General features: G+C 47.2%; 1 protein-coding gene across 3 annotated transcripts in view; it reads left to right on the forward strand.

Moving 5' to 3' along the window:
• Window positions 1-14,883, forward strand: part of TANC2 (tetratricopeptide repeat, ankyrin repeat and coiled-coil containing 2) — a gene marked incomplete at both ends in the record, with an annotated part of 174,883 nt that overhangs the window by 133,528 nt on the left and 26,472 nt on the right. For all 3 annotated transcript variants that reach the window (XM_080633693.1, XM_080633694.1, XM_080633695.1), the window contains one exon: window positions 12,616-12,724. In XM_080633693.1, the coding sequence (XP_080489819.1) occupies window positions 12,616-12,724 (109 nt within the window). The remainder of the gene's footprint in view (window positions 1-12,615; window positions 12,725-14,883) is intronic.

The following is a 14,883-nucleotide window of genomic DNA, read 5'->3' on the forward strand; positions in this document are numbered from 1 at the left end:
ATCAGGGACAGAATCAGGCTGAAGCAGTTTTGGGCTGTGAATGCATTTGTAGTCTTCATGATAGCAACTAAAGGTTGATTTAGCTCACAGGGAGCAGAATTTAATCATGGTTAGATTTATGTTCTCTACACCCAATGATCACTATTAACAGTGTTATCTTTGTGTCTACGGAAGAGTAGGAGCAGACACTGATTGCTGTTCCAGTGGTTTATCCCCATAAGCTTTGCTCCGTTTTGGCTGCCTATTTCTTCAAATGCGGTGATAAACATCAGGGAGACGCTCAGGTTCAAGGCTGTGCCACTGCTTACACCAGACCTTACGGTCAGTCTGCAGGGAGGCTGATGGTATCTGCTGGAACCAAATAGCAACCTGGCTATTAGCTGTTAGCAATGCCAGGGTAATTTACCACTTTAGGTTTTGTGGTAAACAGGCTGCAGGAGAATAATACTATATAGCTCCTTCCCAACGGGCATCTTCTCTGGTTTAGTAGCTTGTGCACAATAGTCCTGTCAAGCAAACCCTTTGTAAAGCATCTCACAGCAGCAGGCGCCTTTATATCAATTCATGTTGGTTCTTTACTATCCTTCCTCAGAGCCATTAAGTGCTTGTCACTGTCTGATGCTTTTCCACCCTGTTTGCAATGCCTGGAGGTGACAGCTTGCTCCCTCCCCATTGCTCCCACCCAGCACTACTGGTTTTGGCTGGCCCCCTGGCCTTTCCGCACATGGCTTCCCAATCCTTGCATCATCTCTGTGGGCCCTCTTCAGCCTGTCTGTGTCTTTTAGTAGAGAGGGGACAAAACTGAACTTCACTACTAGGAAAATAGAATTAAGGTGCTCACTGATGGGTAAGGCACTCGGCATAGGTTGGGTGCTGTGTGTGGTGGCAATGCATACAGCTGGGTAATGCGGCGCTTTGCTTCTGTGAGTCCAGAAATCCTCCTCTTCATCCTCACAGCGATGGGGGAGGGTGTTCTTTGAATGCCAGATTGGGAGTGAAACTCAAACGTACTGCATTTTAGGTGGTTTTACACTGAAAGCAAGCGTGCAGCATGAGTGATTTTAGCATGAAGGCACAAATCAGCCTCTACTCCCTCGACCAGTCACCAGTATCTGTTCAGGTTTGGTGCTGCCTTTCATGAGCATCACAAACACGTCTCTCTGCCCTCAAGACCATTCAGGAGCCTTTCAGATACCACTCCTCATCCCGTATGTGCCATTTCCCATGATAACTTAACGATGACTTTTATGTGCACAAGGAACACTCCTGCTCTTTGCAGGTAGGGAATCCCTGCAGAGCTAACTCCACTCAGCTCCTTACCCCTGGTGATAAAGAAGTTACAGTGAGTGTAATGGGCTGCCACTGCCTTGAGTATGAGTCCATACGTACTGGAGGACTAATAAATATCTCTAATGTATAATGGACACTAATTGCATTATACTCTGATGGTAGATAATGAAACAGGATCCATTTCAATGATTAATAGAGGGGACCCCCTGAGATTCAGCAATTGCGCTTCTCCAAACCCTCGTGTCCAGCTCTCAGGAAAGAGCTAAATGAGATGTTGAGCTCAGAGCGTGGTAAACCCTTGGCAATGATTAAGATAAGTGATGATCTTTCATTTTGGTTCTTCTAAAAGAAGCACAGCTTGCCACTGACAGAGCTCGTAGGAGTAGCCTACGAAAATCTGCTCGTCTGGTTTGTTCCCAGCCATGTGGAATTCCTTCTTGGGAACCGAGAAGACAGGACAACTGCATGGAAACTTGCAGAAACACACTGTTCATGGGAAGCTTTTTGACCTTGCCATGTCACTGGGTGAAGAGTCAGGCTGCTGAGGCTGGATTTCCCCCAGGAGAAGAGCTTTGATGTGAAATGTGGTTTTATGAAGCTGCTTTTAATTGACTTACCCGACAGAGTGTCCAGGTGTGGGGATGTTACGAAGGGAATTGGGATAAGGGGCCTGCAGCTGGGGTAATCTTCCTTGTTTCATTAGACAGAGTTCCTGTGTCCTCCTAGGAAGGAGGGTAGATCTCCATCCTCAAGGGTTTTGGGTTAGCCTGCTGAGATGCTAACCCTCTTCTTTGAATGCTTGCTGTGTGTTTGCTGTGCAAAGCAAACACCAAGTGGCATCGAAGGAGAACACTGTTGTAGAATCCTAGAATCAGCCAGGCTGGAAAATACCTTTCAGCTCATCCAGTCCAACCATTGCCCAGCACTGCCGAGGCCACCCCTAACCCACGGCACTGAGGCCTCGTCTCCACGGGGTGTGAACCCTTGCAGGGACGGTGCCTGCAGCCCTGCCCTGGGCAGCCTGTTCCAATGCCTGAGCACCCTTTGGGGCAGGAATTGTTCCTCAGCTCCATTTAAACCTGCCCTGGTGCAGCTTGAGGCCGGTTCCTCTTGTCCCATCCCTTGTTCCTTGGGAGCAGAGCCCAGCCCCTCCTGGCTCCATCCTCCTCTCAGGCACTTGCAGGGAGCGATCAGGTCCCCCCTGAGCCTTCTCTTCTCCAGACTGAACCCCCCAGGTCCCTCAGCCCTTCCCCATCACACTGTGCTCCAGGCCCTGCACCAGCTCCGGTGCCCTTCTCTGGCCCCACTCCAGCCCCTCAATGTCTCTCTTGCAGTGAGGGGCCCAGAGCTGAACACAGGATTTGAGGTGCAGCCTCACCAGTGCCCAGTGCAGGGGCACAATCACTGCCCTGGTCCTGCTGCTGCACTGGTGCTGGTACAGGCCAGGATGCTGAACTGGTGATAATTGTATGTTCAGGCTTACACTTGTATTTCTGAACCTGAATCCTCCTGTAATCTGTGCTGGTTTCTGCCTGGACTTCATCAAGAACTTCCATGCAATTATTTTCCATGGGTTTACAATGCTAGTAAAGTGTTCTGTCCCTGTGCTGCTGCTGACTGTGAGAGAGACAGAAGTGATTTGCCCTGGCAAGGCAGTAAGAGAGCTGTAGTCAGATATGGACCCCAGAAGTGTGAAATCAGCCTATCCAGATTTAAGTATCAACAGCTGAGTTACTTGTCTAGACTTGCTTTATTGTCAGAGCAGAGAAATAAGAATGATTCATTTCATCGTGAGCTAAAAGGCTAAAATAGGTCAGATGAAGAGCGTCTGGGAAGCATTTTCTCCTGTTGACTTCTGAAGGGAGCTGGGAGTGATGGGCTCACCAGGAGATGTCTCCAGTACTGGCAAATAAAGCTAGAGGAGATGGATCTCTCCAGGCTGCTATTCTAACCAAGGCACAGGGGCTTGAGGTAGATTCACACATTTTCTCTTCATGTGCAGGAAAGCTGAGGAAGGAACAACACACTCTCTGTGCTGTTGCCTGCATGTGTCTGGCTCAATTACTAAAGCCAGAGTAAGCAAGATGAAGAATGCTTTTTGTGTGCAGAAATCAAACTGTTCCACAGCAAAGGCTCTCTTCTGCTTTGGCCTCCTTGCTGTAGCACAGATGGTTGGTTACCTGCACTTACTCTGTGATTTACCATGGGATGGGGACAGCAGCTCATGCTTTTCCTTCCACGAGAAGACCAAGAGCAGTGAGGACGGGAGTCACTGGCGTGATGATGGAGGAGAGTCTCCTGGTAGAGAATGCTGGAGGAATATCCTGCTGAACTCAGAGAGAACGAACTGCGTGGAGATGCCAAAGTGTTCTTATGGATACTACGGATGTGGTGTTATTCTGAAGCCCCAGATACCTGTGGCCAGGTTTCCAGTAAAGCCAAATGCTTGGGTATGGGGAAAGCCCAGCAGGCATTTGACATCTCTCAAAATTGGGGTGTTGATGCCTTGTTCTCTGGGCTGATGTGGCTCTGAAACCCCGGCTTGGAAATACTGCAGGAGGAATCAATCCTCTGCAATAAATACCCTCTTCAGTGCACCAAAACTGCATCGGGCAGCTCCTGCTCATTGACCTTATTAGAAGGTACCTCATAACCAGGGCTGTGACAAAAAGAATCATCAGGGAGAAGTACAGGTGGTTCCATCATTGTGGTGAGGGCATCTCCTCATCTCTTCCCTTCTCCTCTGCCCCATCCCTGACAGTGTGAAGGCCAGGTTGGACGCGGCTTGGAGCAAGCTGCTCTAGTGGAAGGTGTCCCTGCCCGTGGCAGGGGTTGGAGCTGGATGAACTTCGGTCCTTTTGAACTCAAACCGTTCCATGATTCGACATCCACAAACCAAATCTGTCCCTGAACCCCCACTAAAGGCACCCTGCATGGCTTGGCATGGAGCAGCAATCCTAACAGCTCCAGTCCAACATGCCGAGTTGCCATGGTTTCCAGCAGAGCTGGCTTTTAATCCAGTGTAGGCATTTTGCAGTTCCCTTTTTCTCTCAGAAGGCATGCTGCAGGTGGAGGCTTTTCCTACACAGAATTAATGGGTTTATCCCCCAGCAAAATGGAGAGTTTTCATGGAATGCTTAATCTGATGGACAACTGACAATCCCCAATGGAAAGATATGTCATTTAGAAAGCTCGTAGGAAAAGAAGTCAGTGGAAATGGTACTTATATAAATGCAGGGATCCTACAAACAGCTTTAAACAGGGGGTGGGTTCTTACGCTATGCATCAATTACCTCTCCATAGCTCACCTGGTCATTACAGTGCATGGATTAGTTGACTTTCTTCCTCTTTTCTATTACAAGACTCTGAAAAGCTTTACTGTTAGCTGAAATAATAGAATCACAGAATCATATATTCCAGGTTGGAAGAGACCTCCAGGATTATGTGGTCATCTGGGCCAAGCATGACCTAGGCTAATGTTCACCAAAACTCATGATTTAAGTGCTTTCTCCACATTCACGTGGAATGGATTTTACTCAGCAAAGCAAAGGTGCTCTTTGAACTCAAGGGGAGGCAAAATAATGAGGTTAGGATTTATTTGGAGCCCTCATATACTTTGGCAGAGAATTCAAACTAATGCTGTGCCCACCAGCACCTCGTGGGGATGGTGATGTCAATGGGTGCCTCTTGAGGTGCAGCAGGGAGCAGAGCACAGCTGCTTCCAGTGTGATTTAGCACTGCTTTACTGTTGGAATTCCTTCTTTCCATGTGCTTTCCATGGCTCCAGAGTGCCAGCCTTTGAGCTTTGCATGTGTTGTAGCTCACGCTGGGCTTTTCTGCGTGCCCCCAGGTCGAGGTCTGTGCCAGCACTTGATGCATCAGCAGCACGGCGAGGGATATGTTGTGATTTGTTCTTTCGCCCTCCCCAGCTGTGGGCTGGGTGCCACGTGTCACCAGAATACATGAGGTCAGGTTTTCCCCTTGCCCCGACTGCTGTCCAGTCATCTGCAACGGTGCAAGGCCTGTGTTGAGTTGGTGTAATTAATTCTGGTGTTTGAAGATCATTTCCACAGCTCTCATTCCGGCAGAAGGCAGAAGTGGTGGCGTAGCTGTGATTTGCAGCAGGGCTTTATCTCTACCCGTAGCATAAGAACGACAGTTCAGTGTTTCTTGCTCTTTTAATGGACTCCTCAAGCGGCTCATAGCAGGTGCCATATTTTTGCATCACAAAGATGAATCCATCATCATGTCCTCCAGTTAATTGGAGGGGCAAGCACAATCTGTTCACCAAGCAGTAGAGACCTGAGGGAGTGCTGACTCTGAGAACACAACTTTCAGGCTTCCCATCTGACTTCCTCAATAACGGTTTCTGATTCCATGGCTTGTAACCTAGGAGTACGTTCTGCAATGTAACATGGGCAAAGCTCTGCAAAATGAAAGTAGGAAACTTACTTTGTCATAGAATCACCGACTGACTTGGGTTCAAAGGGATCTTACTGCTTATCCAGTTCCAGCTCCCTGCCATAGGCAGAGGCACCTCACACTAGACCAGGTTGCTCCAACCCCTGTCCAACGTGGCCTTGAACAAGTGTCTGTTGCCTACATCTTGGATGTTAACTCTAATCTCAAGCAGAAACACAGGGCTAAAACTAAACTACTAAAGCCACTGGTAGTGAGTTGGGTGCCTGTAAGGGGACTGCTCTGAGCATCAGAAGCCAATGCTGGTGTCATACGGGGTTCAGGACTGGGTGCATGCAGAAGGGAAGGAAGCTTGGACTCACTCGCATGGTAGCTCAGTGTCTAGCGAGGAGGTGGATTGCCTTAGCTGCAGGTTTCTCCTCGGAGATGTGGGCAGGGCTGCAGCTGCAGCGTTACTTGGAAGAGAAGCAGAGAAGAGACAGATTATAAATCATGACAGATGAGACGAAGAGCAGATGTGATCGCTACCACCATAAAGGACATCAGCAGAGCAGCTTGGTTTATCTGGCTCATTAGACATGCAGCGTAAGCATTTGGATGCAGAGGGGGGTTTTGAATATATTTAGTGTCTCAAGTTGCTGTCCTCATAAAATCTTTCTCTTTTCTTCTGGACTGTAAACTTGTGCATGCTGTTCCATTCCCACATCTACATGGAGATGAATAGTCACTGAATAATCCATTCTGGGGCACTGGGAAGAGGGAAACAGAGTTAATCAGAGGCAATATCAGTGCTGACCAAAGAAAGAAATGTGGCTTAATTTCTTCTTGCTATTTTCATTCCTCAGATCTTTAAGACCCACTCCTGGCACAAGGCTGTCCCCCAGCAGCTCAGGAGAGAGTAGCCCTGACCTTGTTCCATCTTACACCTTCCATGGTCGTATACTGCTGGTCAGAGCAGCAGTAAAGCGCTTCCAAATCACATTCCCCATCCTTCTCTAACCCCATATATCTTAAATCACGTCAGGTTGAATGAGGACAGAAAGCGTATCCCTGTTGCTCTGTTGAGATCTTCTGTGTGTGTTAACTGTGTAGTCACTGGAGAGCTCACTGAAAGGTGTTGGTTTTGCCCATCCCACATTAAATATGCCAGCAGGCTTTTCACACTGCTCTTGGACAGCACTGCTTCTCTCTGAATATAAAGTAATCTGCTCCTGGCAACCAGCAGCCTCCTGAACTGAACAGAGACAAGGGAATAGCATCTTTACTCTCTGGATCTGGCTCTTGAACTCTCATTAAGTCAGGGACTGTAAGCATTTGGAAATGTTTTTTTCTCTCCTTTATTCTTCCTTTCTTGTTCTTAAATCATTTTAAGTGTCCTTTGTTACCTGAAATCTGAAGGGTGCCATTGGAGTTGTATGGTTTTCCTCTGCTACTTCTCTTGGCAGCTGGCTGCCGTTGTTTCATGTAGTGTAGAGATTCTCCAGGATCAGCTCCTGATGTGGATGCAGCTCTGTTATCCCAGATAGACTACAGGCAGACTCCTCCTCTGTCATAAGCCAAGTAGGTAACATAACCTGCGGCTTAGTCAGCCTGCCCTGCCTGCCTGGGGCTGAGGACATGGGACAAGGCTGAATTCAGAGCTTGTCCCTCTAGATGTGAGCAGGACTGTAGCTGTGCAGATGCTATTGGTTTTACGGGTGTTAAGGCACACCCTGGCAGTGAGGAAACATCGAGGGACCCTCTGACTTTATGAGATGTCAGAAACTTTCAAGTCCTCCATCACCAAGATGCTGTTACTCAAATTAAATTGCTCTTAAGGATAGAGCAGATGATGTTAAGTGATTCCCTTTCTGCTTTTCAAATGCTCGGAGTGGTTCGTGCAATGCTTTAGCTCTGCTTTACACAAACCATGGGTTTGCTGCTTTTACTGCTTTAGACTACACAAGGCCATGGGGAACAGTAATGAAGAGCTGGGAGTGAGCGTGATGACTGGATATGGATTCTTTGTGCAATGCTTTGTCTCCTGTAAAGCACAAGTACTCAGTCCAGCACTGCTGCAGCAGTAACATCATGGTTGAAATACTAAATCATGGTGTCTTCCTAAGACACTTGCTTCATGAACCCGGGGTGCTGGACTTGGTGTGCAGGTCTGTGGTCACGCATCTCTTGACGCATGGCTTGAGCCTTGTCTGGACTGGACTTGGTTTTGCAAGTCTAACCCATGCATCTGCTGATGTATGGATTGAGGCTTATCATCAGTACTATATAAAAGTCAGCTTGGATAATCAGGTATAGCCCATTTTCGCCTGGAAATCTCATGTTTAATGCCCAGAATGATGGGTTTCTAGTTTACAGTTGAGGCCATTGAGTGTTCCTCTGCAATTAAGATGTGAATGCATCAGTGCAAAGAAGACAACTGCTTCATGAAAAAAGCAAGCAGCAACCATGCTCCAAAGGTTTCTTATCCTGTTCATCAGGAATGTGTCTGCAGTTTCCTAAAGCAGCTAGAATTGGTAGCACACGTCTGCTGTGTCCTTGGTTACTGCTAGGCAGGGTGATGGGTTTTGATCATGGCTTGTCTCGCTGCAGTGAGATATGACCTGAGGGATGGAGAGGTTTTTCTTGCCTTTCAACTTGGCTGTCCCAGTTAGCTCAGCAAATTAAAGCAGGGTTTCATTCTCTAGGAAAGAATATCATGTGCTGAGGAGCATTCCCTGCTTTGTGTGAGTTTTCTTGTAGAACCTTAATTCCTCCCAGTTCACAATTACAACATCAGAGAGGAGCTAAAGCAATACATCAATTGTGGTGGTTCAGTGATCCATCAGGAGGAGCTCACTGAGCAGGGCTTGGCCTTTCTGCAGGCTGGACAGACAGCTTCTGAAAGCAAAGGCAGCTCTGGCTTTGTCAGGCTCTGTGCCCAGGTTATGAAATTGCACTCTGCAGAGCGGAATAAAATATGAACGCACGTCCCTTGGAAGAGCAGATCCACTGGGCACAGTGTCAGATCTCTGGAGTTTGGAATGGTTTTGTGGGATTAGCTGGAAGAAGGGAGATGTGGATGTAAATCAGGGCATTTGGACTTACGTGTGTTCAGAAGTGAGCGGGACTGATTCTCATTTACTGTGTTGCCTGGTTTTTACTTTGGTAGCGTGATGCCTTAACACCAGAGTCCTTTTACACCCTTTTAAATCTCTTTTACTCTGCCTGAGGGATAGAAGGGTGTAGAGGAAACACAGATCTGGGAGCTTCCAGGATTTTCTTCTGTGTTTCCACGTGCTCCATCACACCTCTTTGGTCACTTCATTAGTGACTCCTTGTCCCCTTCCATCTGTAGCACAAGGGACGGGGACACAGTGAGGGATGTGCTTGAGGTGCCAACTCCCTACATCACCTTGCTCTGCTCCCAGAGCTCTGTGTGCCTCAGCTTGGGTCAATAAGGGAGGTATAGGGACCACTGTTGAACCCAGCATCCCGTTGTGTCCATATGTTGTCTTCACTTACATTCTCCTTCCTATAGCTGCTGTACACATGCACCGGTTCGTGCTCTGCCAGGGCTTGGAAGGAGGAAGACTCATCTTTGTTTTATATATACATGTATGTGCACATATACACATCTATGTGCACCCCTGGCCGTTACAGGCAGCCTGTGAGAGCAACCAAATGCTGTCAGAGCCGAGCTGGCAGCATGGTTAACTTTTCACAACAAGAAACCTTACATTAAAAATAGAACAATCTCTGCTGCTAAACTGCAGCACTGAGGTTCAGAGCAAATCATTTCACTGCGCTCTCTGATGGAGATGTCGTTACCATCCTCTGTTAAAGCAAGAAGAAAGAAGCAACAGACAAAAAGCCTGGGCTGTTGTAGTCTGGTTTAGCACGCAGTTAACGTTGACAGAACAAGTGACTGCAAGTATTTATCAACAAGCCCAAAGCCAAGGTCTGGGAAACATTGCAGAGGGAATGTATTACGCGTGAGTACTGTACTTCAGTCTGGAATAGTTCGTACATGCCTTATTCATAAGAGCCAAAGCCATGCATATAATTACATGTAGGTAAATACCCTGCCAGCTGCAGCTGAGAAGCAGTATAGGAGCTAACTGGAACCTGGGCTTGCGTGTCAGATGGGACCTGCACTTCATCTCTTGCTGCAAAGAAAAGGCACATTAGAAGCTTCTGGATCTTCAGTTCGTGCTTAGGATTCATGTAGTGACAGCTTCGTTCAGAGCCTGCCCAGGTCATTTCAGAGTTTTCCATCCACAGGCAAACACCAGGCGTTATTTCCCCTTCTGCAGAGGTAGGGAGGGGTGGCTGCAGGGTTCCATGTGCAGCCACTCTCTGAGCTGGAGCAGAAAGCCATGGCTCCCAATGGGCAGCCCAATGAATCTCCCCAAGAAGGGCAATGAGCTGGTGGCTCTGAATTAACTTGCACCACCAACCTTCTAATGGAGGTAGCGTGTGGAATCATTGAGTCACAGAGTCCCAGGTTGGAAGGGACCTCAAGGATCATCTGGTCCAACCTTTCGAGGCAAGACATGACCTAGACTGGATGCCCCAGCACCCTGTCCTCTGAATCATAACAGTGTTCAGTGTTGGGGAGTCCACCACTTGCCTGGGCAGATCATTCCCATGGCTGGTTCTCAGCATTGGCTCTTCTCCAAACCACAAGTGCAGCGCTGTGAATCTGATGAGCTGTGGAGATGCACTGATTGTTCTAGAGCAATTCTAGGTTTTCATCATCTGGCTAAAGGGGGACAGATAACATCAAGCAGTTGCTGCGCTCCTTCACTTGCAGCTCTGTCGAGCCACACTCAAGCCCTTGTGTTTCATAGTCACTTGTTTCCTTCCGACCCATTTCTCCTTTCCGTGGGCATTCCTGGAGGTTCATCAGTGTAATGAGCAAGTGCATTTGTGTCTCTCCTTTCAAAGGCTGTGACCTGAAGTTCTCCCACTCCAGCGATGGGGAGCAAAGAGAGGAAGAGTGAAAGAAAAGCAAAGCAGCAAGCTGTGGATAACTTAAGGTGCTACAACCACTTCCAAGGCTCTACTGTTTTCAGAGCTTTTTATGTGTTGTCCCTTCTGTTGGTGCTCCATGGGAAGTTCTCACAGCACAGATGCATGTAAATCAGAGGCACTGCCCTGTGCACAAAGGCATCAAAGCTACATCTTGATGGGCAGAGTCACCATCTGAAGGAGCTTCTCTTTCTCCAGTGACGGGAAGCGTGGTGCTCTGGGATCCTGCCGTGGCATCTAAGAGTGATCAGTCCTATCAGTGCATATAAACATTCCAGACAACAGTTTATTATTTGCATTGGTGGTGCCTCTGTACATTTAATGGCATTTTGGAGAGAGGCACAATAGAATTACTGACTGGCTTATTACATGTAATGGGATGGGATGCTCTTTCACCTATCTTGGGGATCAAGTCCTGCCTTGAAAGCCAGCTTTGCTTTTCATCGCACTCCTCCAGCGGGCACATGTCCGTGTCCTACCAGTACCACCAGGTCTGGCAGAGCATCATGGAGCATGGATTCAAATGAATCCATGTATCATCGGTCCAAAAGGAGGTTCATTGGCAAAGCTGGGGGGGGGAGCCCTTGCCAAACACCTGGCCATGGCATTGGGAGTCTTTCCCTTTTCTTCTGAGACAGGAATCACTCTCCCTGGATGTGAATACGCTGGAAAAGCCCCACTGTTGTGAACATTTCTGTGTTCTGTAAGACTCGATGCTTGGCCATCCTGTGTACTTCTTTGCTTTATGAACTAGTGATGAGCTCGGAACGTTCCCTTGTCCTTAAAAGCCCTTTTAAAGCCGCAGTTGGTATCATGTTCTGTTTTCTTTGGCTGGAAGGGGTTTGATTGCTTTTACATGTAGTCCCATTAAGTTCCAGAAATGAAGTGGATTAAAAAGGGCTCCTTTGGGAATACCCAGAGTCTTAAAGAAGAATACAGATTTCTTGGCAAAACCAAGCAAACCACAACACCCCAGACCACTGAGGTCCAAGCATGGAGCTTTGGTGGCCTCCTCCCCTGCTTGCTGCATCTCCTGCTGTTACATCCACAGGCGCATCCATAGAATTACAGAACCCCAGCCTGGTTTGGGTTGGAAGAGACCTTAAAGCTCATCCAGTTCCAATCCCCTTTATACATTTATAGCTAGTCCAGGTTGCTCTAATCCTTGTCTTGAGCACTGCCAGGGATGGGGCAGCAGCTCTAACAGAGATGGTTTGCATTATGCTTTTCACCATGTCTTTGTGTGTGTGCAGAGAATCAGCTTCTGGCACCTTTGGGAAGCCTCAGCCATGTTGAGCTTTGGGAATTCCAAGCTGGAAGTCTGTGTGTTTAACAATTGTCAGTAGAAATCACCGTTAGCAAAGGAAGTTATTGCCTCTTTTATTATGCTTTGCCTTAACCAGGGCTCTGTGTAGCTCAGTTAATTTGCTTTGGTTGTCAACCTGGCAGCTCATGCCAGAAGCATCTTTAGTACCAGAAAGGCTGGAGAATGTACTTAGAAGGAGTTGTACAGAGAAATCAAAGTTGCTTCACTCTGCGGGACTTGTGACAGGGTAGAGAATGTGGTTGTCATGTAAAGAATGTGTGTTCAAAGTGTGGCCATGTTAAATATGTCATTTTCTAATGACCTCGGGATTGGTGGTGTGCGTTCCAGGTGTCACCCTCCAGGTCTCCTCTGCAAAATGACAGTCAAAGCTCTACGTGAAATTGTACCTCTGCTGTTGTAGTTGGGGGGTTTTGAGGTATCACTGATCACCAGTAATGCAGGAGGCAATCAGTTGGTGTTGAGAATTAACCTGGCTCTGTTTCCTAAAGCTGAAGGCTGAGCAGGAGAATGTTATCACAAGTTGTTGCTGTAACAAGCAAATCCTAATGTAGTTTTTCTTCTGGTTTCAGGAGTGGCCACACATTACTTGCCTTCTGGTTTTCCCGTCAAGAGGGAAAACTGAATCGACAGCAGACTATTGAACTGGGACATCACATTCTCAAAGCGCATATTTTTAAGGTAAGAAAAATGAACATGAAGACTTAGGCTAACCTCATCCCCCCTGCGTGTAACCTGCCAGCTCTGGCAGTGTTCAAGCTCTTCCTGGTTTTGGGTTGCTGTAAGAAGTGCGATTGCTTCAGGCTGCTGAAACGTGTAGAAAGGAGCTTTAGAAAATTGGGATAGAAGAAATCCATGAAATTAACCCATCCTTCAGACTGTGAATTCAGCAGATAGCCTCCTTACCTCAAACTGCTCTTGTACCCTAAGAGGTTTCCTCCCAGGTAATCTGTAACATTTAGGTTGTCAAGAGAAAATGTGATTGTTATTGTCCGATGGTTGGTCCACACTCTTCACACAGACATTTAGGACCTGGGGAACTGAAAGGCAAGCTTCAATGTGAGCAGCAATATGACCCATAAACTAAGTATCATTCTTGTGCCAGCTGGCCCATACACCAGAAGGTTGGAAATCATAGAATCACAGAATCCCAGACTGGTTTGAATTGGAATGGACCTTAAAGCTCATCCGGCTCCAACCACGGGCAAGGACACCCTCCACTAGAGCAGGTTGCTCCAAGCCCTGTCCAGCCTGGCCTTGGAACACTGCCAGGGATGGGGCAGCCACAGCTCAAAAATGAGGCTGTATTTTTATCTGGTCCATATATGATTTTACAGACTGAAAAACCTTATATCCCTAGAGCAGATAGTTTCTGCCTTGTGTCAGTCATGTTGGGGCTATTTATTGAGCTCCCTATGCCAAATTCACCAGCAGGTGTAGTAGCAAAGTTTGGGAAGGCGATGGTTGGAGCAAAGGGGGAGGAACCCCGGATCAGCACATTACCCCCTCAGTGTATAATATTGAAACTTGGAGTTCCATTCCCAAGGCCACGTTCAGCAGTGAGTTTCCTCTTCAGCTGCCATTTACATTCTAAATCTGGTTCCAAATCTTCACACTTCCGTAGCAGAAACACGTACTAGGGTTTCAGGCTCTAAACTAATGCCACTTTCCATTAAGTGGACAAGTTGCCTGTAGATTCCAGATTTAATTGAGCAATATTTACAATAGGAGAAAATGCCAATTAGCATATGAAAAATATCAGCAGAGCCTTCTGTTTCACATCATCACTCGGCACGGTCCTTGGGTGCAGCAGGCCTCATATGTCTCGGTGACAGATAAGCATAACAGCATGTTGGTTAGAAGTACTATAGAGTTTCCGCAGGGTTTGGATTAGCTGGATTAAAAACACTGTAAAACTCTGTCTTTAGCTTGGCCTTGAAGAGGTTTCTTTTTATTCCTGTTTTGAACAAGTGTTTACTGAGGTTTGCTGAGTGAAACAGAAGCTGTATTAGGTGCTGAAGGAGCCATCAAGCTCATCATTGCAGCCCACGTTTAAGATCTCAAGAAAGCATTTCCGAGAGCATGGACACAGATTCCCATTCCTGATGTTCCTGACTGTATTTGTTTCTGAACAAACATGGTTTATTCCATTCAAGCTTTTCACTCTGCCTCATCTTTTGCTGCAGCCATTACCAGTACGGCCTGGGGTTTCTGCCAAGTAGGGAGCGTGTCAGGTCATCAATTCAGTGTGCTTCTCCTGAAGTTCTCATGTTATAATAGCAGCTTTCTGCAGGCACAAAGATCCTGATTTTGAAGGTATCTATGTAGGCCTGTTGCCACTGGAATTCCATTTTATGTACCCATCATGAAGGAGAGGATTTGAACAGAGCTAAAGCATTTTGGCCAGCCAGGGAGTTCTGAGAGCTGGGTTTAGAGACAAACTGTGATTAGAGCAGAAAACTTGTCCGTCCTTCCCCAATCCCTATTAGTTCGTATCCAGGGATACCTTGTGCAAGGTAATGATGGGACACTTGGAATTCCCAGGTGTAAAAAAGAGACAAGGTGATGACCCAACACACGGGTGGCAAGAAGCTTTCACACTCCCCTCTTCCCTTCATGGCTGAGATCTGCTGGGTTTCCCTTTTAAACACAAACATCTCAAACAGCTTGGGAACCAAAACCCCCAAAAGTACAAGTGTTTTGGTCTTCAAAAGCAATTGCCAGTCTTAACAGCAGCATATGGAAACCCAGCTTGGAAAGCCTGGCATGGAATGAAAGGGCATGATGAGAAATGTGCAGTAATGATACAAGAAGACTCAAACTCCAGGCTGATGTCTGTT

Source organism: Psittacula echo (genome assembly GCF_963264785.1).
Source record: "Psittacula echo genome assembly, chromosome: 23".
Lineage (NCBI taxonomy): Eukaryota > Metazoa > Chordata > Aves > Psittaciformes > Psittacidae > Psittacula > Psittacula echo.